This window comes from Nicotiana tabacum, chromosome 6 (assembly GCF_000715075.1).
Source record: "Nicotiana tabacum cultivar K326 chromosome 6, ASM71507v2, whole genome shotgun sequence".
In the NCBI taxonomy this organism is placed as follows: Eukaryota; Viridiplantae; Streptophyta; class Magnoliopsida; order Solanales; family Solanaceae; genus Nicotiana; species Nicotiana tabacum.
Window position 1 is genome coordinate 3,283,852 of NC_134085.1, and position 25,598 is coordinate 3,309,449.

The 25,598-nt window shown below is 39.7% G+C and overlaps 1 protein-coding gene across 1 annotated transcript; it reads left to right on the forward strand.

The window, feature by feature from the left end:
- On the forward strand, positions 1–23,980 carry LOC107803796 (uncharacterized). The gene is made up of 10 exons (XM_016627579.2): positions 1–325; positions 1,602–1,741; positions 9,450–9,594; positions 9,739–9,866; positions 10,316–10,387; positions 11,407–11,533; positions 11,602–11,726; positions 11,823–11,864; positions 22,049–22,261; positions 23,753–23,980. Exons 1-10 carry the CDS (start codon positions 184–186, stop codon positions 23,819–23,821), a joined length of 1,203 nt encoding a protein of 400 aa, XP_016483065.1. The 5' UTR covers positions 1–183; the 3' UTR covers positions 23,822–23,980.
- Positions 23,981–25,598: the final 1,618 nt, after the last annotated feature.

Genomic DNA, 25,598 nt, shown 5'->3' on the forward strand with positions numbered 1-25,598 from the left:
ATGGAAAGAAATGCAAAAAAGACAAAGAAGAACATGTACCAGCCGTCAAGCCAAAAGTACCATCCTTCATTATACAGAGCTATTTAGACCTGGCATTTCAAAATCAACCTAAATCCCATCATAATTGGAGTACATTTTTCTAATCTCTGGTAGTCTGATGATCTCCTCTCTCTCTCTCCATAGATGTACTACTACCGTAAGACCACCTCTGCATTAGTTTTAAAGGTCTGCAAAACGTGGACAAAATCACTGCTGACTTCCGAGGTTCTTGGTAACACTTGTATTAAGCTGCAGCAGCAGAAACACTGTTTCGTAGCTCAAGCTGGTATTCCCCCATTTCCAGAATACTCACAAATTCACAATCTTTTGTTTTTCTTTTTTGTTTAAATTTCTGCCCAAATGGTTTCTGTTCATATTCTTGGAGGAACTTTTGTGTTTTCTTGATTGAACTTGTTGTTTTGGTTGTATGATGGACTTTTCCCGTTGGTCCAACTGGTTTTGCATGATTTATTAGTCTTTCATTTTTGGTTGGAAGTGAAGTAACCGGTAAAGTCGTCGTTTCATGTAACGAGGAGGTTGGTTCGAGCCGTCGAAACAACATATTGGTAGCTTAGTGTATCGGACTGCCTTTTTTTCGGTTGGCAATGGAAGGGAGTCTGTGGTTCTGGAAGATGTTTAAGAGTGTCACTTTCTTCTCTCTCTTTTTTTTGGATGATCCACCGTTCAAAACTCTGTGGATAATGGACTTACCCCTTTATTCTTCTTCACTTAAATACGGGCTTTTGTCTGTGGCAGGTCCGAACTGGTGACATCACCTAACCCATATATCACATGTTGTACTCTTATCACTAGACCAAAGCCTTGGGGGCAGGAGATGTGTTGTATAAACAGAAAGCAAGACACAAGGATTCAGTCATGGCTTACTATCTAATCAATTAGACTAAAGGGCTCTTTTTTCTAAACTTTTGATGGTTCTTTTTTAAGTCTCTGGTTGAATGAGAAAATCCTGTCTCCTTAGGTTTCTGGTTCTCGTTTAATAAGATCTTCTTTATCTATAGAGTTGTGATGTAAGAAAGTCTATAAGTAGGACACAAGTCTCACTAGTTTTATTGAAATTATTATGTGGAATATTACATTTCCATGTAGATCAAAGATGCATAAATACAGATTAATCGGAAATGCCATAACATAGAAAAACTGACGAGAGAGATTAAAACAATAGCCTAGGAAACAAAAAGTGCAATTGAGTCTATGGCATGTTGGTGTAACCGTTTCGTTTGTCATTGTGGAATACACAGTTAGTTGAAGCAATCTGTGAGATCTATACTTTGATCTCAGTCTTTGCTCTTGAACAAGCATATGACTTGATCACATTCTGTCTCCATTCTCTTGTATATCATGACGTGTATACATGCTTTGATAGGATTTTTTACCTTCCCTCTCTTTTACAATGTCCTTCCAGTTATTGGAAAGGGATTGATTACAATATGCTGCTAGGATAATAATGTGTTTTTTCAAACAATGTGTATAATATTCAATCTCAGATGTACTATGGATATAGAGCGAAATATATTTATACTTGCATTTGCCTATTCATTTAGGTGCAAACGCATCGCCAGAGGTTCAGAAAATGGGTGATAATAGTAGCAGTCACGTTACCCGTGTTCTTTTTTGTGGGCCTCACTTTCCTGCTTCTCACAATTATACAAGAGAATATTTGCAAGGCTATCCATTTGTACAGGTATTACTTTCTTGCTTTTACTTATTTCTTCTTTGCATGAGACATAATATTGACTCCAATTCAAAGTTATTCAAGCAAATGTGACTCTTCAGGCATCCATAGGGAAAAAGCAAGACAGGTTGAATTAAAATCTTGTTGGCCAGGAGGTTCATAAAGCAACAAAGGAATCTTGATGAGTGGTTGAAAAGCAATTGCATAACTATGTGCTGATGCGACACATACAAGGGGAGGTGCCGTGGTGTATGCTATTTGCTAATGACATAGTTTTGATTGACGAGACACGAGGCAGAGTTAACACTAGGTGGAAGTTTGGAGACAGACGCGGGAGTCTAAAGGTTTCAAGTTGAGTAGGTCAAAAACTGAGTACTTGGAGTCTTGGAGTGCAAGTTAAGTGATGGGATGCATGAAGAAGAAGTGGAAGTGAAGATTGGTACTCAAGTCATCCCCAAAAGAGATAGTTTCAAGTATCTTGGGTCTATTACTCAAGGCAACAAGGAGATTGACGAATATGTTACTCATCGTATTAAAGCGTGGTGGATGAGATGGAGGCTCGCATCCGACGTTTTGTGTGATAAGAATGTGCCACCTGGACTTAAGGGCAAGTTCTACAGAGTGGTGGTTAGACCGACTATGTTGTATAGGGCTGAGTGCTGGCCTGTCAAGAAGTTCCATGTCCAGAAGATGAAAGTAGCTGAAATGAGGATGTTGAGATGGATGTGTGGGCATACCAGGAAAGACATGATTAGGAATGAAGCTATTAGGGACAAGGTAGGAGTGGCATCTGTGGAGGACAAGTTGCGGGAATCGAGGCTGAGATGGTTCAGGCATGTGAAGAGGAGAGGTATAGATGCTCCGGTCAGGAGGTGTGAAAGGTTGTCTATGGCGGGTCTGAGGAAGGGAAGGGGTAGGCTTAAGAAGTATTGGGGAGAGGTATTTAGGTAGGACATGTCATTGCTTCAGCTTACTGAGGATATGACCCACGATAGGAAGGTTTGAAGGTCGAGGATTAAGGTTGTAAGTTGATAGATAATAGTGTGTTCCTCCTGGGCTTACTAGGAGGTGAGGCTGGATTCACAAGTCATCCCTAGGAAGGGGAGTTTTAAGTACCTTGGGTCTATTATACAGGGGGATGGGGAGATTGATGAAGATGTCACACATTGTATTGGGGCGGGATGGATGAAATGGAGACTTGCTTCCGGTGTTTTATGTGACAAGAAGGTACTATCAAAACTTAAAGGTATGTTTTATAGAGGGGTGGTCAGACCAGCTATGTTGTATGGGGCTGAGTGTTAGCCAGTCAAGAGCTCTCACGTCCAGAAGATGAAGGTAGCAGAGATGAGTATGTTGAGATGGATGTACGGGCACACCAGATTAGATAGGATTCAGAATGAAGTTATTCAGGACAAGGTGAGTATGGCCCCTATTGAGGACAATATGCGGGAAGCTCGGCTTAGATGGTTTGGACATGTGAGGAGGAAAAGTACAGACGCTCCGGTAAGGAGGTGTGAAAAGTTGACATTGGAGGGCCTTAGGAGAGGTAGAGGTAGGCTGAAGAAGAGTTGGGGTGAGCTGATTAAGCATGACATGGCGTAGCTACAGCTGACCGAGGACATGACCCGTGATAGGAAGAGGTGAAGGTCTAAGATTAGGATAGTAGGTTAGGTAGTCGAGATTATTCATACCGGTAGTGTTAGTAGTTACTCTCGCATTTGGTTGGTAATAGACTTATTTGAATACCTGTTTTTTTCCCTGCTTCTACATGGTTTTTCGGTGTTGTCCTGTGAGAATGCACGAGAGAAAATATTATTGATTAGCTATGACAATGATACAATGAGCCCTATTTATATATAATATATGTCCTACTCCTAATACATATGGGATTAGGGTTATTTACTACTATTTAACTATCAAACTAACACTCCCCCTCAAGCTGGTGCATATAAATCATATGTACCGAACTTGTTACATATATAACTAATACGAGGACCAATGAGGGACTTGGTGAAAATATCAACAAGTTGATCATTCGACTTCACAAATTTTGTAGCAATATCTCCCGAGAGTATCTTTTCTCTAACAAAGTGACAGTCAATCTCGATGTGTTTAGTTCTTTCATGGAACACTGAATTTGACGCAATATGAAGAGCAGCTTGATTATCACACACAAGTCCCATCTGACTAATCTCACCAAATTTCAACTCCTTGAGCAACTGTTTGATACAAATTAGCTCACATGTCGCCATAGCCATTGCTCGATATTTTGCTTCTGCACTAGACCGAGCAGCCACATTCTGTTTCTTGCTCTTCCAAGACACCAAATTTCCTCATACTAAGACACAATATCCAGACGTAGAACGTCTATCAGAAGGTGATCCTACCGAATCAGCATCTGAGTATCCAACGATCTGCTCATGAACTCGATCCTCAAACAATAAACCTTTGCCTGGAGCTGATTTTATATACCGAAGAATGCGGACAACTGCATCCCAATGACTATCATAGGGAGAATCCATAAACTGACTCACAACACTCACAGGAAAAGAAATGTCAGGTCTAGTCACTATGAGATAATTTAATTTACCAACCAACTGCCTATATCTTGCAGGATCGCTAAGAGGCTCCCCCTGTCCTGGCAGAAGTTTAGAATTCGGATCCATCGGAGTGTCAACAGGTCTACAACCTGTCATTCCTGTCTCCTCAAGAATATCTAAAGCATACTTCTGTTGTGAGATCACAATACCTGAGCTAGACTGAGCGACCCCAATACCCAGAAAATACTTTAATCTGCCCAGTTCCTTAGTCTGAAAGTGCTGAAAAAGTTGTTGCTTCAACTTACTAATACCATCATTGCCGATAATAACAATATCGTCAACATAAACGACCACATAAATATAGAGATTTGAAGCAGAATGTCGATAAAATACAGAGTGATCAGCTTCACTACGAGTCATGCCAAACTCCTGAATAACTGTGCTAAACTTACCAAACCAGGCTCGAGGAGACTGCTTCAGACCATAGAGGGACCGACGCAACCGACATACAAGGCCACTAGACTCCCCCTGAGCAACAAAACCAGGTGGTTGCTCCATATAAACCTCATCCTCAAGGTTACCGTGAAGAAAAGCATTCTTAATGTCCAACTGATAGAGAGGCCAATGGCGAACAACAACCATGGATAGAAAAAGGTGGACTGATGCAATTTTAGCCACGGGAGAGAAAATATCACTGTAATCGAGTCCAAATATCTGAGTATATCCTTTGGCAACAAGACGAGCCTTAAGTCGATCAACCTGGCCATCTGGACCAACTTTGACCGCATACACCCAATGACAACCAACAGTCGATTCACCCGAAGGAAGAGGAACAAGCTCCCAAGTACCACTCGTATGTAAAGCATACATCTCGTCAATCATAGCCTATCGCCATCCGGGATGAGACAATGCTTCATTTGTAGACTTAGGGATGGAAACAGAGGACAAAGATGACACAAATGCACAATGGGATGGTGAGAGACGATGGTAACTTAAACCAACATAATGAGGATTAAGATTAAATGTGGACCGTATACCTTTTCGTAGTGCAATCAGTTGATTAAGAGGAGACAAGTCCGCAGTATTAGCAGGGTCAGGTTCAGGACGTGAATCAGTTGGGCCTGATGCTGGGTGCGGACGACGATGATAAGTTAGGAGTGGTGGAGCCGTAGAAGGTTAAACTGGACTAGGTGGTGGCACTGGAGCTATAGGTGGTGGAGCTGCAACTGGAACTGTAGGCGGTGGAGCTATGGAAGAAGATGAATGGGAGATAGGGGCTGAATCTCCAAAAGAAGGAACTGGTGGCACCTCAGAAATATCTAAGTGATTAACTGGACCTGTGAAGTATGATTGAGTTTCAAAGAAGGTAACATCAGCAGACATAAGAAATCGCTGAAGGTCCGGAGAATAACATCGATATCCCTTTTGCGTTCTCGAGTAACCCAAAAATATGCACTTAAGAGCACGAGGAGCTAACTTATCTTTTCCTGGAGTAAGGTCATGAACAAAGCACGTACTCCCAAAGACACGGGGTGGAAGAGAGAACAAAGGTAAGTGGGGATACAGGACAGAGAATGAAACTTGATTTTGGATAGCTGAAGATGACATACGATTAATAAGATAACAAGATGTAAGAACTGCATCTCCCCAAAAACGCAGCGGAACATGAGATTGTATGAGTAAAGTACGAGCAGTTTCAATAATATGTCTATTCCTTCTTTCAGCTACCCCATTTTGTTGGGATGTGTACAGACAAGATGTTTGATGAATAATCCCATGGGAGTTCATAAACTGCTGAAATGGGGAAGACAAATACTCTAGGGTATTATCATTACGAAATGTGCGGATAGAAACCCCAAATTGATTCTAAATTTCAACGTGGAAGGTCTGAAAAATAGAAAACAACTCGGATCGATTTTTCATCAAAAATATCCAGTGCACCTTGAATAATCATCAATGAAACTGACAAAGTAGCGGAATTCTAAGGTAGAACTGACCCGACTAGGACCCCAAACATCTGAATGGACTAAAGTAAAAGGTGACTTTGCTCGATTATCAAGACGCCGCGGGAAATGGGAGCGGGTATGCTTACCGAGCTGACATGACTCACACTCTAGAGTGGACAAGTGAGATAAGCAGGTACATTTTCTGAAGTTTTGATAAACTGGGATGTCCTAACCGTTTATGTAATAAATCTGGTGAATCAGTAACGCGGCAAGTTATTAGAGGAAGACAAGATGCGAGTCCATGTGATTTTGCAACGATAAGGTAATAAAGTCCATCTGATTCACGTCCGGTACCAATGATCCGCCCTGTACTGCGTTCTTGTATAAAAAAAGGTCATCAAGAAATAAAACAACAGATTTAAGGGATTTGGCTAAGCGACTAACGACTATGAGATTAAAAGGACTACCAGGAACATAAAGAACGGAGTCTAAAAGTAAGGAAGGAAGTGGACTTGCTTGACCTATTGCAGTTGCCATGGCTTGAGACCCATGGGCCATTGTGACTGTTGGAAGAGATTGAGAATATGAAATACTAGTGAAAAGAGATTTGTTACCAGAAATATGATCAGATGCACCTGAATCAATGACCCAAGACTCAGCAGGTGAAGATTGGGAGACACAAGTCATGCTACTATTTGTTGGAACAACGAAGGCTAATCCTGAAAATGGATGTTTACGTGCTTTGTACTGAAGGAACTCAATATAATCCGGTAAAGAAACCATCTGGATGGGATTCAATGCATTGGACCCAACGGATTGTGAGTTAAAGGTTTCCGATACGAATGCCATTATAATATCGTGCCGGAAAAAACAGAAATTTTCTGGGGATCACTGTTCACGCCAGAAAATCACTGTAGCTTGCCGGAAAAAACTCAAAGTGGTCGGATTTTGATTTGAACTAGATGGGTAGACTCGGAATTGTGAGGAGAGCAAGCGGTCCTAAAGCAAGCGCGTGGGCGTCGGAGCTTCGCCAAGAAATTTCTTCCGGCGGCGCGTGGGGGGTCTTCTGACGGAGAATTTTTTATGGGGTGGTCGTCGGAGGCCGATATACTTCGTGGTGGTGTTGATTTTTGCACAACACTGAAGAAAAGTGGCTTTTTGTTATGGACAACCTCTTAAGTCGCCGGAAAATTGCACGGCAACGAGGTCTTTCTTCCCGGAGGCCACTGGAATAATGCACAACGATAATTTTCTCACTGAAGCTCTGATACCATGTGAGAATGCACGGGAGAAAATATTATTGATTAATTATGACAATGATACAATGAGCCCTATTTATATATAATACATGTCTTACTCCTAATACATATGGGATTAGGGTTATTTACTAATATTTAACTATCAAACTAACAGTCCCGTATTGTTTCTTGTTATTATTGTGGTACCTATGCTTACCTGAGCCAAGGATCTATTGGAAACCGCCTCTCTACCTCCACAAAGGTAGGGGTAAGGTCTGCGTACACACTACCCTCCCCAGACCCTACTATGTGGGATTATACTGGGTATGTTGTTGTTGTTCTTATTCATGGTTCTTTATTATTACATGCTGCCTCATTCGCGGCCATTAGCATATTACGTTGTTATTATTGTTTGTTACTTGGTTGCTTTATCTCCACCGTTCTTTGAGCCGAGGGTGTATCGGAAACAACCTCTCTATCTCTATAAGGTAGGGGTAAGGTATGCGTACACACTATCCTCCCAGACCCCATTTATGGGATTACACTGGGTTGTTTGTTGTTGTTGTTGTTTATTTTCTTAGATTTCTTTAAAAACTTGATAATGCTATTTGGAGAGAGATAGACGTTTGATGGTGATTTGCAAAATAAAAATTTCTTTTTGACCCTTTATTTTGAGGGTAGTTATTTCATACTCTTGTCTGAAATGAATTTTTTTCCAGACTTCACATGGTTATTTAGGGAAGAGTTGAAAACAATGTATCCTTTAGTATTACTTGTGTAAAATGTATGCTGCTTACGTTGTTGGTATAGAAATATGGAGTGAAAAATTAATTGGGAAGAGTAAATATGAGTTCCATGCAGTGTTTTCTGTTATAATGTGCCCTAAAAGTTTCTAGCCCCAGGGCTTTGGTCTAATGATAAGAGCACGTGTTGTGTGGGTTAGGCTTATGTCACGGGTTCGAACCCTGCCACATACAAAAGCTTGGTATTTAAGTGGAGAAGGGTAGAGGGGCAGATCCATTATCTACCAAGGTTTGAACCGTGCACCACTGGTCCTAGGGAAATTCTCAGTTATCAAAAAAATGTGCACTAAAGGTTTCCTCTTTAGAAAAAGTAGACACTATTTTCATAGAACTCAACTGAAGAGGCAAACAGTTGATTTGATATGGGTGGAAAAGTTGACAATGAACAAGGAACTTGAGCCACAACAGGAATTGCTGGTATGTGCGACACTAGGTCACAATTCCAGGGAGAAATAAAATTCTCTATGTTTTTCACTTGAAGTGCTTACATAAGACAAATGGGAAAGATAAAGCAGTCAAGAAACACGACTTTTTAGAAGCATGAAGGCAAGGGAAATTACATTTGGAAGACAACTCACCTGTGTAATATTTGGACATTTTGGAGAGAAAGGATAGTAGAACCTTAGAGAAAATTGGAAATTCATCTCAAAGTTGAGTATACCTTTTTATTTCATTTGTATTTCTGAGGTGATAAGCATATTCCAGTTTGCATAGATTTTTTGTATGTTTAGTAAACGACTGTACATACACTTATCAAATACAGTAATGGATTTACATATTATTATATAATACATGTATATTGTGACATTTATAAAACTACTTTTCAATTATCAAAAGAAAAAGGAAACAGAGACAAAATTGTTTAGAGGTATCTTTGTTACTTTCTGAATATACTAAGAGCTGCTAATTATGATTGTGCAAACTTTGTACATAATAAAATGCTACGTAACTACAAAACTTGCAATCTTTAAAGTTAGTTTGTTTTTATCTTCTCTTCCATTTAATATTTGATTTGCAGTGTTTGTTCCTTTACTTACAGCTAAAAATTACTTATAGAAAAAGCTACAGCTCCTTCTCTTCAATTCTTTGAGTGGAATCTGAGAATACCTCCTCGTAAGGTCTTCTTAAAACGGTCCAACTTACAAGTGATTAAACTAATCTTCATTGATGATTATATGCCTCCTTTGTAGGTTGATGATGTTCCACTTGAAAATGTGCCTGCTGTGATTGGTGACTATGAAATTTGCGTGGTTAAAAGCTTCCGGATGAACTCCGATGTCCTCTCTCGTGCAAAGAGCATGAAACTCATAATGCAATTTGGAGTTGGGCTAGAAGGTCAACTATCTTTTTAGTCTGTCTTTTTGCCTTTTGCCTTTTGTTTTGTTTCGTTCTTTTATCTTGATATTATTTTGGCAGCTGGTTCATTCTAATGAACATATTTTGAGGTTTCCAATTGCCTAAATATTTGATGTTATGCAGGTGTTGACATTAATGCTGCTACAGAGCATGGCATTAAAGTTGCCAGAATTCCAGGTGGTGCAACTGGAAATGCTGCTTCATGTGCTGAAATGGCCATATATCTCATTTTGGGCCTCCTGCGTAAGCAAGTTGGTAGATTCTAAGCTTATAAATAAAAGGCTTTACTTCTTCTGAACTCTTTGAGGATAAACATGTAGGATAAATTTTTATTTTCTTTCTCCATAAAGTTGATAATTTTGAATGTATAATCGCCATTTGTAAGAATAATTACTGCAGCTTGGTCGGCAATCTGTTCATTAGTACTTGTCTGCTTGAAACTTGTTTATATTGCTAATGAAAATGAACTCAATGGGATGGATAAGACAACCTGGAATCTCATGATATATGAAGTGAATTTAATTTAGTGGTCCAAAAAGTGGGGTGTGAGTACCTAATTGTGCTTGCTAATTCATCTTTCTGGTTCTAGAAGTGAAAGTATATACGTATAGCTAATGTATATGAGTACTACGGAGTACCATTTGTTCTCATATAAGCTACTCTGTTTTCCCTTTTCACCTGTATTCCTCAAATGCTGCAGCATCAACTGAAAATTTCTGTGGAGCAGAAAAAGCTAGGGGAGCCAATTGGTGACAACCTGGAAGGGAAAACGGTGAGTTTCACTTTTTGTTACTCCTATTTATCTGTTATCTGGCATTTGGAGCGCTCTAGATGTGTTTTTGTTCCCATTTTCATCTCACCTCTTGTTTTTGTTTTTATACCGTTGCAAGATATAAAAGTGCTTAAAACTTTTGAACTAAATAGAAAGGTACGCTCGATAGAATCAACTAATTTGTATACAGTAGTTACAAATGCTTCATTCAAACATGTTTACTTGACAATTACCTTATTATTAAGGTAAATGGGTATATATATATATATAGTAATATGAAGTGACGATGCTAAAATTAAGTTGCATATATATAATAATGGCTGTGATGATGGTATAAGAGGCCCAGGATGGTCTTAGGATTAAGTACCTATATGGTGTTCAAACTTTTTCTATTTCACAATTTTTTGCATACGGGTATCTTATACAAGTATCTAAAATTTGGTACTTAGAAAGATAATAGTGGTATTAATTAATAAAACTTGAGCCGTTAATTTTAGAAATGTTGCTAACTTCCTCATCAAAAGGGAAAAAAGAAGGAAAGAGATGTAGCTAACTTTTTTTGTACTATAAACCTATAAAACTTGTATTTCATTTTGTAGGTATCTTCCTATTGCATAGCACCATTGTAACACTCCTCCATTTGAACCAATCATATTCGATTCTATGCGTTGCACCTTCATCTATCATGTCATTTTTTCAGGAAGAGTGAGCCTGTATATCTGAATTGTTTAGGTTCCAGAATCCTGCCTACTTATCCAATAAAAAAAGGTTCCAGAATCCTGCCTAATCAGAACTTCACCTTCATCCTTCTTACGGGGCAAACTCATAGTGCATATTCAAATTTGCTACCATCAAGTGGAAATTCTATTGGATGAATAAATTGGCCTAATAGTCTCTGTAATATCACAAATGGAGACTTTTATGGCATTGTTGTGGGCTTGAATATATTTCATGGCTAAAAACTTGTGCAAGAGTTGCACTTTGACGACGTCTTAGATATTTTCTGCATCATCACATAGGTGTTTATCATGGGGTTTGGCAATATCGGGATACATTTGGCAAAGCGTCTACGTCCATTTGACGTGAAAATACTTGCTACCAAACGGAGTTGGTCCAGGCATGCTCGGGACTCAAGCAAATCTGAGGGTAAGAAAATCTTGTGAATTCTATTTATTTCTAAAATGTTGATATTACTATGCGTGCTATCTTTCCAGCACCATCTGCTGAAAATGGTAGCTATGATGACCTGGTTGATGAGAGGGGAAACCATGATGATATCTTGAAGTTTGCCAGCAAAGCTGATATTGTTGTATGTTGTTTAGTTATGAACAAAGAAACTGTAAGACCCCCTTTCTTATTGACTGGTTACACAATCATGTGCTTTATCAATATTTTTTGTCAAGCTTATACTTAAAGATATGCTGGTCACTTGCAGGCTGGCATCGTGAACAATGATTTTATATCTGTCATGAAAAAGGTTTGCGTTCTTCCTCACTTTGCTAAGTGGACATCTCTTTCCAGAAACCGGGGGGTGGGGGTTTGGAGCTGTATTATTATTCTATTCTCTCACGGTGGGAATCAGTGAAGAGACTGTCAGATTACCTCAGTTTGGCAGGAAAAAATACTGGCATCCCTTTTTCTTTTTCATAAGTCATTTGATTGTGTTCTAGGACATTTATGATTTATCCCATTATTTCTTGCACAATGCAAGTCAGCGCACTAGCTCTGATTAAATGCTTGATATTAACAGCTATGGTTATGAAACTATATTGATGCAAGATATAGGAAAATTGTTGGAGCTATTAAGTTACATAATATTTCAGTCAACAAATGCTACCTTTGTCATTTTCACTAAGTCATATAGGTTCTTAGTATATCATCCAATTATAGAGTGTGCATGCGCATATGTTTGTGCCTCTCAATTTCAAATTGACATTTATACATAGTGTATTAAGAGTTGGTTTAATAGCTGTGCATATTTGTGCATTGCTAATGCATGGTTACTGTCAGGTAGAGCGCCTTGGTCTAGTTATGGGAAAGGGCAGAGGTTGTGTCGAGGCTATCAACTCACCGCCTCAGCTAGTGGGTGGAATAGCCAAAGGAATGCCAGTGAATTATGAAGGAAAATCCAACTTCCGTGTGATGATCATAAATGACTTCGAGCTGATAGTTGGATTGGAATTCATGAGGCAAACCAACACCATTCCTATACCTTATGTAGATATGCTACTGATGATGGGAGCCAACGGGGCCAAGCCCCGCATTATCCCATGCACAACCATAAAGATAGCCGCGGAGAACATCTCGGCCTTGCAGTTGAAGAAGGGAGTCAAAAGACATGAACCTACGTTCCTGGCTACCCTCTGTATTGAAGATATTGAACGCTCTTCGGGTCCCATTCCTTCTCCCGTGAAGGAGCTGCTAAAGGAGTTTGAAGAAGTCATGCCATAGGACATGCCAAAGCGACTCCCGCCTAGGCGCACTGTGGACAGATTGAGTTGATGCCGGGTGCTAAGGCACCCGCCCGGGCACCTTACAGAATGTCACAACCCAAACTCGCCGAGTTTCGGAGACAGTTGATGGAAATGTTGCACACGGGGATCATTGTGCCCTTCAAGTCCTATTATGGGTCCCTTGTGCTATTCCAAAAGAAACAGGATGGCACCCTAGGACTCTGTGTGGATTATTGGGCCCTAAATAAAATCACCATGAAGAACAAGTACCTTATCCCGCTAATGGTAGACGTGTTCAATAGGCTGGGTGGTGCTATAGTGTTCACCAAAATAGACCTGAAGACAGGTTACTGGCAAATCCAGATTGCTGAGGGAAACGAAAACAAGACGACCTGTGTGGCAAGATATGGGTCGTACGACTTCTTAGTCATGCCATTCGGCTTGACTAATGCTCCAGCCACATTTTGCACCGTGATGAACCAAGTCTTCCGAGAGTACATTGACGAATTCATAGTGGTCTACTTGGACGACATTGTGGTATATAGCAAAATATTGGAGGAACACCTGCGGAAGGTCCTAGCCCGGCCGCGGGAGCACAAATTATATGTAAAGCTATCCAAGTGCTCCTTTGCCCAAGAACATATTGACTTCCTCGGACATGTCATCGAGGAAAGGCGAATCAAGATGGACCAAATAGAAAATTCAAGCTGTCATAGATTGGCTGCCGCCGAAGGATATACACGACTTGAGGGCGTTCCTTGCCCTCTGCAACTTCTACCAGCGGTTTGTAAAAAATTACTCTCTCATTGCAGTGCCGCTGACAGAACTCCTAAAGAAAGTCACGCCATGGGATTGGGGTCCCAGGTGAACGAAAGCCTTCAAAGCATTGAAATCGGCTATGTCTAGTAGTCTCATCATGGCCCTTCCTGATTTGGCCAAGCCATTTGAAGTACAAACGGATGCCTCTGATTATGCTTTGGGTGGAGTCTTGCTATAAGAGGGGCATCCAATTGTGTATGAAAGCCGGAAGTTAAAGGATGCAGAACGGCGATACGCCGCCCACCAAAAAGAATTATTGGTTGTCATCTACTGCTTACGCCTTTGGAGGGGCACTATCTGTTAGGAACCCCGTTCGTCGTCAAGACGGACAACACGACTGTTAGTCATTTCGTTACCCAAGCCAAAGCTGAATGGCCGACAAGCCAAATGGCAGGAGCTCCTAGCAAAATTTCACTTCAACCTAGAGTACCGAAGTGGGAAGACGAACCAAGTTGCTGATGCACTTAGTCGGAGGGCTGACCTAGCATCAGTGTGCCTACTTGCCACCCTAAAGGAGAGCGAAGTGGCCCCCACTATAAAAGATCAGATACGGGATCTGCTCACCAAGGATTCTGCTGCACAGTATTTGGTTGGACAAGGCAAGAGTCGCCGATTGTACATGGAAAATGGGTTCCTGAAGGTGAAAAGGAACCGACTTTATGTTCCTAAAGTAGGAGATCTGCGAAGAACTCGTCTAATGGAATGCCATGATACTTTGTACCCCGGCTACCCAGATGAAGAACGCACCATGGCGTTGTTACGTCGTGCTTATTATTGGCCTCAAATGGCTGATGATGTTGCTCAGTATGTGAAGACTTGCCTAGTATGCCAGAAAGACACGTCAGACCGTTTGACACAAGCGGGACTTTTGGAGCCATTGCCTGTTCCAAAGAGACCTTGGTAAAGCGTGTCACATCAGCGAATTGCCCAAGGTCGGAGATCTTACAATTGCCCAAGGTCCGCCATTTTGTTATCGGATCGCAGAAGAATTGGGTGAAGCTTCTGGATGCTGCTCAACTGTGTTTCAATTCATAAAAGAGCTCTAGCACAAACAGAAGCGCTTTTGAAATTGTTACCAGACAACAACCCCTACTCCCACACACTATGAATGCCCCAAACATGTCGAAATCTCCTCGAGCTGCTAGCTTCTTGAAGGAATGGAAGCGAAATTTAGAGATAGTGCGGGCTATCTTGTCAAAGCCCAAGAGCGGATGAAAAAGCATGCTGATCAAAATCGTCGCTTTGTTGAATATCAAGTAGGAGACACTGATGGTGAAAATCTCAAAGCGATACTTGTTTGAAGGGGTCCATGACCCCCGCCTATTACAAAAGTACATTGGACCATTGTCTATTGAGAAGCGCATTGGGAAAGTTGCATACCGGGTAGATACCCCAGCCTGGTGTAAGATTCATCTAGTCAGCCTTTTGAAACCTTTTCGGGAAGACATGGATGATCCATCACATAGCCAACTCACAATACACAGTATTCGAGGTCCGAATTCAATCGAGAAAAGGCGTGCAGAAGCTATTCTCGATAATCGAGTGATTCATGCTTCAAGAAAATATCACCAAGAGTTCTTGATGAAATGGCAGGGCTGTGATACAGAAGAGAGGGGAATAAACCTCAAAGCCTGATCGATGATTATCTTGCAAGTAAGGCGCCGAGGATGTCGCCTACTCAGGTGGAGGAGAATGTCATTGACGGCTTTTCACGGCAGGTGGTGTCTCTTCTCCTGTAGACATGGTAGCCTAGGGCTGTATTTTGTCCCGGGCCCGGGCCTTAGTGGGCCTAACGGGCCGGGCCTCGCGGTCCCGGGCTTCGTGGTCCCGGGCTCTGGCGGTCCCGGGCCTGGCGGTCCCGGTCTTCGTGGGCCTAATGGGTGGAACCGGCCCGTGACGGGCCTAAGCCCACATGGTCCTGTGCTTAACGGGCCGGGCTCGTGGGCTTCGCGGGCCTAGCGGGTTTTTTTTTTTTTTTTAAAGACAATTTCTTGTAGTATCATGGCTATATTAATATGTAGTATATATGTATATCTAATTATTAAAGTGCTTGACGAAAAAGAAAATAACAAAACAATAGTAAAACACTAAATTGTCATGCATAAATATCACTTCTTGATATTATATTGTATCTTATGTATATATATTCTCTTATATATTTTCTTTTAGTATATATATTGTATCTTATGTATATATTGTAGCTTATAAATATATTTTCTTGTAGTATATATATTGTATATTATGTATATATTGTAGCATAATATATTTTCTTGTAGTATATTATATTGTATCTTATGTATATATATTCTCTTATATATTTTCTTGTAGTATATATATTGTATATTATGTATATATTGTAGCATAATATATTTTCTTGTAGTATATATATTGTATCTTATGTATATATATTCTCTTATATATTTTCTTGTAGTATATATATTGTATATTATGTATATATTGTAGCTTATAAATATATTTTCTTGTAGTATATATATTGTATATTATGTATATATTGTAGCATAATATATTTGCTTGTAGTATATTATATTGTATCTTATGTATATATATTCTCTTATATATTTGCTTGTAGTATATTATATTGTATCTTATGTATATATATTCTCTTATATATTTTCTTGTAGTATATATATTGTATCTTATGTATATATTGTAGCTTATAAATATATTTTCTTGTAGTATATATATTGTATATTATGTATATATTGTAGCATAATATATTTTCTTGTAGTATATTATATTGTATCTTATGTATATATATTCTCTTATATATTTTCTTGTAGTATATATATTGTATATTATGTATATATTGTAGCATAATATATTTTCTTGTAGTATATTATATTGTATCTTATGTATATATATTCTCTTATATATTTTCTTGTAGTATATATATTGTATCTTATGTATATATTGTATCTTATAAATATATTTTCTTGTAGTATATATATTGTATATTATGTATATATTGTAGCATATAAATAATTCTAAGTATAGACAAAGAAATATTGCGAAAAGAAGCTCATGGGTAGAAGCAATAAATTTTATTACCAAAAAATGACATATCTTTCTTAGTCATCCTTCCCCCAATGGAATGAGCACAACAAGGTACTAATACCACCATTAGAAGGAAAAAAACTAAGGAAGATGTGCCAAAATACAAGTTACATATTATTCTATGTATTATCTCTAACAAATCTCATAAATCCTTCAAGGTTCGGAGGAGGTTGCGTTGGTGGTGGTGGAAAAGAAGCTTGTTCATCACCACTTCCGGGCGAAGCCGAATCCTCCGTAAGTTCCGCTATCATTTCTTCATAAGCTTCATCTATCGCCGGTTGTGCTTCTGCAATTCCAAAGTTTCTTCTTTCCGAGCGGATCCAATCTCTAAACAATACTGATTTTTCCAAGCTATCCCTCATAGACGCTCTATGATCACCTATTTGCAGTCTTGCTTGACTGAAAGCGCTCTCTGATGCAACAGTTGAAGCTTGAATTGATAAAATATCCCGAGCCATCCTTGCAAGAACAGGAAAATGTTTTTCCCTTGCCTTCCACCATTCCAAAAGATCAAAAGAGCCGTCTGGATTCTCCTTTTCAAGTCCCTGAGACAAATAAACTTGAAGCTCATTTAGATGTGAAGTTTCATCATAATTTTCACCTTGAGACCCCCTGAACTCCGTCCAAGATTTAAGAGCTTTTAAGCCCGCAACTCTTTTAGAGGATTGTGAGCTAGACGAAGTAGGGGTTGGAATAGTTGGCCTAGCATGCTCTAAGGCAAGTTGATAAGCATTATAAACTGTTTGAGCGTTAATCTTAATTGAAGCTTTTGCATCTGCAAGTGTCGCAATTTCCTCATTTGAAAGATCTAAAGCCTTATAAATATTTGAATACCAAAAATGAGGACCTCCCAATTTCATTGTAGGATTTAGCATTGCAGCAAGACCATAAATAGGAGGGATAGGAAAAAATATTTTTTAAACTTTTGTTTCATTTCATTTATAGCAAGTTCATAAATATCCCCACCCTCACTAAATTCAACAAACAAATCAGATAGTGCTGCAATATAAACTAAACAGTTTGAAATAGTAGGATAATATTGCCCAGAAAATGCATTTGTTGCAATTTGAAAATGTTCTAAAAAATCTAAAAGAATTTTAACATTAGTCCAATCTTGAGTGGTAAGCATTTCATCATCATCTTCACCACCTACCCGAGAATTAAACGTTGCATTAATTGGGTTTCTATATTCATATGCTACTACTAAACTTTCGTACATACAATTCCATCTAGTCGGGCAAGGTTTAGGAACCTTTCTTTCTCTAAGGCCATATTCATCACATTTTTTAAAATACTCTCTAAGTCTACTTCTACGGTTTGAATAAAAAAGCCAATTAAGAGCCATTCTAACCTTTTCAATTTCTATGTTTAATATTCGCATACCATCACCGACAATTAAATGATAAATATGACAAATACATCTAACATGGAAAATATTAGTAAATGCAGGATTTAGTGTTGTTGTAAGCATGCCTATAGCACTGGTGTTACTAGAAGCATTATCCATTGAAATTGCCATTATTTTATCGCTAAAGCAAAAATATCTACAAATATCTGCAACAGTGTTAGCTATAAATTTACCTGTGTGACGCGAATTAATTATTCTATATGCAATTATGCGTTTTTGCATTATCCATTCTTCATCTATCCAATGACTTGTAACAGTTAGGTAATCACAATCATTACCACTTCTACCAATATCAGTAGTAATAGAAATCCGATTAGGTATATGAGTAAATAAATAACGCAAATATTGTTCATATTCATGTTTGAATTTATAAATATCACTCTTAACTGTTGCGCGAGGCCAACCTTTATAAGTAGGATTAAACACTCTTCTAATATAATGAACCCAATTAGGATTAGAAGCAAAAGTATAAGGTAAGCACATAACAGTAATCATCTTTGCTAATTCTTCACGATCTCTATTTGGATCGTAATATAAAATACCTCCAGTGACAGTGTTAATTCCTGGTTGAACTAGATTTGAACCTGTACTAGGGTTAATCGCAGAATCTACACTTGTCCCCTCTAGATGCGCTTTCATTTGAAAAAATCTAGCCTTATCTCTAGGGTGTGTTTTTATGTGCCTAGTCAAACTACCTGTGCCGCTACGGTCTCCTACATATTTATGCGACATTAATTTCCCACAAGTTTTACACTTAGCCTTATTTTTTTCTCTTACTTGAGTAAAAAAATTCCAAACTAATGATGTTTCTAAGCGTTTAGCAGGTTCTCTATTAAAAGTAGGAGTTTCTACAGGTGGGTCGACCGGTGCATCACTTGGGTTATTAAGAGGACTAGTAGGTGTATCATCTAAATCCGGTGCTTGAGTTTCATCATCATCCTCATTTTCCTCATTATTTTCTAAGATGGTTTCATTAGGATAAAGAGCATTCATAATTTCATCATCTAATCTATCACCTGGTGCAACATTATGATAAAATTCACTATCGGTAAATTGAAAACAAGGGTGATCACTATCAAGAATTACGGAAGGAGGAGGACGTCTAGGTTGGCGACTACTTTCAACTTGCTTATCTTTTCTAGGTCGGGGAGCCGGGGAAGGGTAGTTGGTTGGCCACTACTTTCACCGGTTTTATCTTTTCCTTTACCAAACATTTTTTTCAAAGTAAATGCCATATTAATTATAATTATGCAAACTAAACCACACAAAAATATATTATAAAAACGTAAGAGTTGAAACGAGTTTACCGGATTGCCGAACAACTTCTTGAAAATTGAAAATCGTTGAACACTTGAAAACTTCAATTCAACAACTTCACAATTTTTCACGAAATTTCAACAATAAATTAAGTAATTGTAGTAGAGAGATTGAGAGAGATTGAGAGATATTGAGAGATATTGATGAATTGGTGAATAAAAATGAAAGAATGAGGGGGTATTTATAGTTGAGAAATGGGGAAAAGTGTAATTATATAAAGTTTGGGGTTAAAATAAAGTTTGGGGGCCAAATGGCCATTTTTTTAACTTAAAAAACGGTCATATTTTCAGCCCAAACGGCTAGATTTTAAATATGGCCGTTTGATTTTTTTTTTTTTTTTTTTTTTTTTTTTAAAATAGCCGTTGGGCCCGCCAGGCCCGCCAGGACCGGCCCAGGCCCGCCTGCCGGTCCCGGGCCAAACGGTCCCGGGCTCGTGGGCTCAACCATGGAGACCAGCCCGTGACGGGCTCAGAGGCCCACCAAGACCGGCCCACCCAGGACCGGCCCACCAGGCCCACCAGGCCCGTTAGGACCGCGGGCCCGGTCCGGTCCGGTTCAGGCCCGGCCCACCGAGCAGCATTAGGCAAGCCTCGCAACGCCTAACGCCATGCACGGTCCCGTGGCCTCGGCCGTGCCAAGTGACAAGTGCTCCTGGGCTTATGTCGCCCCACCGATAACCCTCGCCAGCGCCCAGCCCCAGGCAGATGCCAACAACGTCGCACACGCAGACTCTGATGCTAAAGACAAGGTTGCCGCTAACGGACTTGCTTATACCTTGTAGATATCTAAGTCCTTTTTATTGTAAATATAAAGTAGTTTTACTTGTATTTCCATTACGTCTTTCTAGCTTAGTTATGTCAGGTCCTGTAACTTTGGTTTATTTTTTTTAAGCATTATTAGGGGGATCAAGTAGTCAAACTTCCAAGCAAACAAACAATTCTCTGTATTGGTGTCTCTCCCCCTCGACACCGCGCTGCTTTTTTGTAATGGCTTTCCTTAATGCAATCAAGCTTTCTTTCATTCTCATTCTCTTTTTTGTTCTCTCAATTGCTCTTGATATTGATTTTCCTGTACGACATTGACAATCTCGTCTAGCGTACGAAGGGGACTCCAGTTGGCAGATAGTAATCACACATACATCGGTTGCTTAGCCTTATATCGCCCTTCCAAGGAATCTCAGAATTACAATCCGCCAACTGGGGTCCCCTCCGTACGCTTGACGAGACTGTCAGTTCCGCATGGGAAAACCAATGTCAAGAGCAATTGAGAGAACAGAAAAGAGAATGAGAATGAAAAAAAGCTTGATTGCATTAATAAAAGCTATTACAGAAATACAACACGGTGTCGAGGGGGAGAGACACCAGTACAGAGAATTGTTTGCTTGCTTGAAAGTTTGATTACTTGATCCCCCTAATAACGCTTAGAAAAAATAAACCAAAGTTATAGGATTTGACATAACTAAACTAGAGAGACATAATGGAAATATAGGAAATAAAATTACTCTATATTTACAATATAATGGACTTAGGTTCCTACAAGGTAGCAGTAGGTCCGTTGGCGACAACCTTGTCTTTAGCATTAGACTCTGCGCCCGTGGCGTTGTTGGCATCTGCTTGTGGCTGGGCTTTGGTGAGGGCGATTGATGAGGCAACATAGGCACAGACACGCTTGTCACTTGGCGTGGCCAAGACCACGAGGCCGTCCAAGGCATTGGGAGGCTTGCGAGGATGCCATGGGGCGCGTCCAAGGGGTTATGGGGCATGGCTGGAAAGCCGCCCATGACAACACACAACTTATATATCCACAATTGCAGTTCATATACCAGAAGAGTTCTGTCCTTCAGAGCTCACTCATCTTTGCTGTGTACTTGCAATCCCATAATATATTAATTGCTAATGAGACATTCACAAATGATGTATCTTAAGTGAGATGCATTCTCATTATTTGGCATTTCACTTTCTTATCCTATTATTTAGGCATGTTCCATCCAAAGTTGGGTTCGTTTTGCAGTTTTAAACGGCTAAACTGTTTGAAAGAGTTTTCTTTGTAAAAGGAAGTTTTCTATGTTTTGAAAACTTTTGTTATTTAGTGTAGTGTATTCTCTCATCCACTGTGTCATCAACCACTACATTTTGAGAAAAATCTGATGCTTTCCTTGTAGAGTCAAAATCATGTGAGATGAGAATATGTTGCTAGTGCATCACGGTGTATGTTACTGTAATTCTGCTCGAGGTTAGGCTATCATGGTTGAGTATTTTTCTGCTAACATAACACAAGCCTCTGGCTTTCATTTTATCCGATCAGGAAAAGGTGAATGTCTTCTTGAACCTGGCAATCCTACGAACCATAGCAACCATCTAGCTATCAAGTTTCCCAATCCAATTTATTGTAGTCGTTCTTGATATCAGTGTACGTGCAAACAAAGGTTTTATCCCCCCCCCCCCAAAAAAAAAAAAAAAAAAAAGAGAAAGATCCCACATTGGATCTCACTCGCGAGAATGATAGTGTTGCTGAGGAGCTGTTAGTGGGAGTGGTGTCTGCAAGAAAGCAAAAATCCACACTAGATAAATCAACACTCTTTTGCTGCAGGGTGCAATTCTGATTAATATTGCTCGAGGTGGTCTCTTGGACTATGATGCTGTTTTTAATCATCTCAAATCGGGACATTTGGGCGGTTTAGGAATTGATGTTGCTTGGGCTGAACCATTTGATCCTGATGATGCTATCCTTAAATTTCCAGAGGTTATAATCACACCCCATGTTGCTGGTGTTACGGAAAAGTCCTACAGATACATGGCCAAGGTAAGTCCTAAGTTGAGCTATCTTGATGACATGTTTCAATCAATCAAATCAACAATGCCTCAATTCCAAACTATTTGTGATCGGGATATGAATCCCTTTTTATATATTTTGCTCTATTCGGGCCAATTTCATTTCATTGGTGGGAAACTAGTTTCAAATTGTTCGCTTACTAAAAAACCTTTGGCTTGTCTGTGTTTTGATCCACGTTTAAAATGTTAAAACGTTTTGTTCATGCCCTTCTCTGATCTCTCTCCTTTTATTTTTAATAACATATCTTTTCATATTTCTGAAAGTTAGGTTTACGAAGTGTCTGTGTTTTCTGTTAGATGAACTTTTGTAGAACAAACAAATTACAAGTAACATAGTATAAACATCTCGGCAAATAGATATCATTGTCAAGCCTATATATGTACATGCAAGCGACTTTCTAAAAAAACTGAAATCCGTAGATTTCTCTAGTTTACTCAAGCTCATCAAATAACCAAGCTATTCTTAAAGAGTCTTTTTGTATCCATTTACGGACTTAGGGTGTGTTTGGTAATGATGGAAAATGTTTTCCACGGAAAATGTTTTTCTGGAAGACAAGTGATTTTTTTACTTATTTTTTGGTGTTTGGTTACAACAACCTAGTAGAATCTCACTAGTGGGGTCTGGGGAGAGTAGAGTATACGCAGAGTCGCAGACCTTACCCCTATCCCGGAGGGTGTTTGGTTAGTAAGGAAAAAATATTGTCCCAAGAGCATTTTAATATAATTTAGACAAATATTATAATCCCGGACCCTGGACATCAACACCCGACCCCGAACTTGACCCCGGTCCCTGACCCCCATACCCGACACTTGGCCCTCAACCTTCATGTTTCGTGCCGCGAAGTCTTGGTTGGGCGGTGGAGGGGTGGCAGGAGTTGATAGGCCGGTGGCAGAGGGAACGGGTGGGACGAGGCGGGGGAAGGGGGGTCGAGGGTCGGTTGGTTGGGGGTTGCTAGGGAGAGGGAGGTAGGCCGGGGTGTAGGGTTGGAGGTTGGGTGGGGGTGTTGGGGTGGGGGTGGTTCGAGGCTGTGTAGGGTGAGGTCAAGGTGTAAGGTGGTAGGTTGGGGTCTGAGGGCTCAGGTTGGCGAGGGCGTGGATTGGGGGAGTGACAGTCGGGGTGGAAAGGTTGAAAGAGAGTTTTGGAAAATATTTTCCTAACGAACTCATTTCCTTCGCAATTGGAGGGAAGTAAGTGAATTAATGGAGGGACATGAGTTCATTAGGAAAATATTTTCCATAGCACTTAAGCCAACTTAACATGGGAAAACTAAAAAATATTTTCCTTCATACCAAACACACCCCTAGAGTTTCTGCGGACGTATGCTTCTTCAGTAGGCTGAAAAGCATACACAGTGCTGTCATTCTGCCTGATACATTTAACTAGAATAATTTAGGCTAAAGTTTATTTGTTAGAACATCTTGTCGAAATTAATCTTCTAATATGGAAATGGTTGAATTACAGGTTGTTGGGGACGTTGCTCTTCAACTCCATGCAGGAGAACCTTTTACAGGAATAGAGATTGTCAATTGAACCAATTAGTAACGAAGAAACATTGCCTGGGAATTATTCTTGTGTTTACATTTCTTGCCATTGAGGAATGTAGTTTCTTTACATTTCATATTTATCTTTGTATTGTCACACAAGTATCCTGATAAATAAATTATTAGAGGTCGTTTGGTTCACATACTAGTTATACGACGGTTTTTACTGGGATTATTTATGTGATATTCACTGAATAATAATGAGGAGATTGATACTCTTTTGTGTCCGAGAAATCTGTTTGGGGCCAAGACTTGGGACCAACTGCAGGCTTCGACGCTCGAGGATAATGGGCCCATCCAATCTACGCCTTTCTACTTAAATACAACCTTAATTCGCATGATGCACGACTCGAAGACCTAAGCCATGCATCATGCTCGAAGACCTAAGCCATCAGTCCCTTAACCCTTGCCACTTGAATAAGCTCTTCGACGCTCGAGGATAATGGGCCTATCCAATCTACGCCTTTCTACTTAAATACAACCTTAATTCGCATGATGCACGGCTCGAAGACCTAAGCCATCAGTCCCTTAACCTTTGCCACTTGAATAAGCTCTTCGACGCTCGAGGATAATGGGCCCATCCAATCTACGCCTTTCTACTTAAATACAACCTTAATTCGCATGATGCACGGCTCGAAGACCTAAGCCATGCATCATGCTCGAAGACCTAAGCCATCAGTCCCTTAACCTTTGCCACTTGAATAAGCTCTTCGACGCTCGAGGATAATGGGCCCATCCAATCTACGCCTTTCTACTTAAATACAACCTTAATTCGCATGATGCACGGCTCGAAGACCTAAGCCATGCAACATGCTCGAAGACCTAAGCCATCAGTCCCTTAACCTTTGCCACTTGAATAAGCTATGAAGGCCTTAATGAGGAGATTGTCACACGAGTTAAAAACATTTTTGGGTTAGGTGGAAAATAGAAGATGAAATGACTTTTGGCGGCATTATTACTGTGTACTTAAGATGAAGTATAGTGGAATTGCAATTATTAGACTGCAACTTTAATCTAGATCTTCTACTATTAAGAGCCCGTTTGACCAGACGGTCAAAAACTGCTTATTTTGAAAAACGCTTTTATTCAAAAATGTTTTTTGAAAAAGTACTTTTGCAAAATATCAGTTTGTATTTGACCAATTCGTTTGAATAGTACTTTTTGCAAGCTCATTGTATTTGGTCAATCTTTAAAAAAAGTACATTTAAGTATCAAATTACGAAAAAAGATAGTTAATATTCAATTTGCGATTATTATTATTTAGAAAAGGTGAGGAGGTGTGAGAGGTTGAGATTGGAGTGCCTACGAGGAGGTAGGCCTAAGAAGAGGTGGGGAGAGGTAATTAGATAAGATGTGGCGTAGTTTCAGCTGACCGAGGACATGACCCTTGATAGGAAGGTATGGAGGTTAAGGATTAGGGTAGTAGAGTAGGTAGTCTTGAGTGTTCATAACAGTACTATTGACGCACAATCTCGCTTTTTGTTGATAGTAGTTTTTTATGACTAATCGTTGTTTCTTTCATTGTTGACACCTTACTGTCTTGTTGTTTTTATTATGCTTTTATATGGCTTTTTGATACTATCCCTTCTTGTTTATATTTTCATTATTGTGGTACTTATGCTTTCCTGAGCCGAGGGTCTATTGGAAACAACCTCTCTATTCTCACAAGGTAGGGTTAAGGTTTGCGTACATACTACCCTCCCCAGACCCTACGGTGTGGGATAATACTGGGTACGTTGTTGTTGTTGTATTATTTAGAAAAGAAA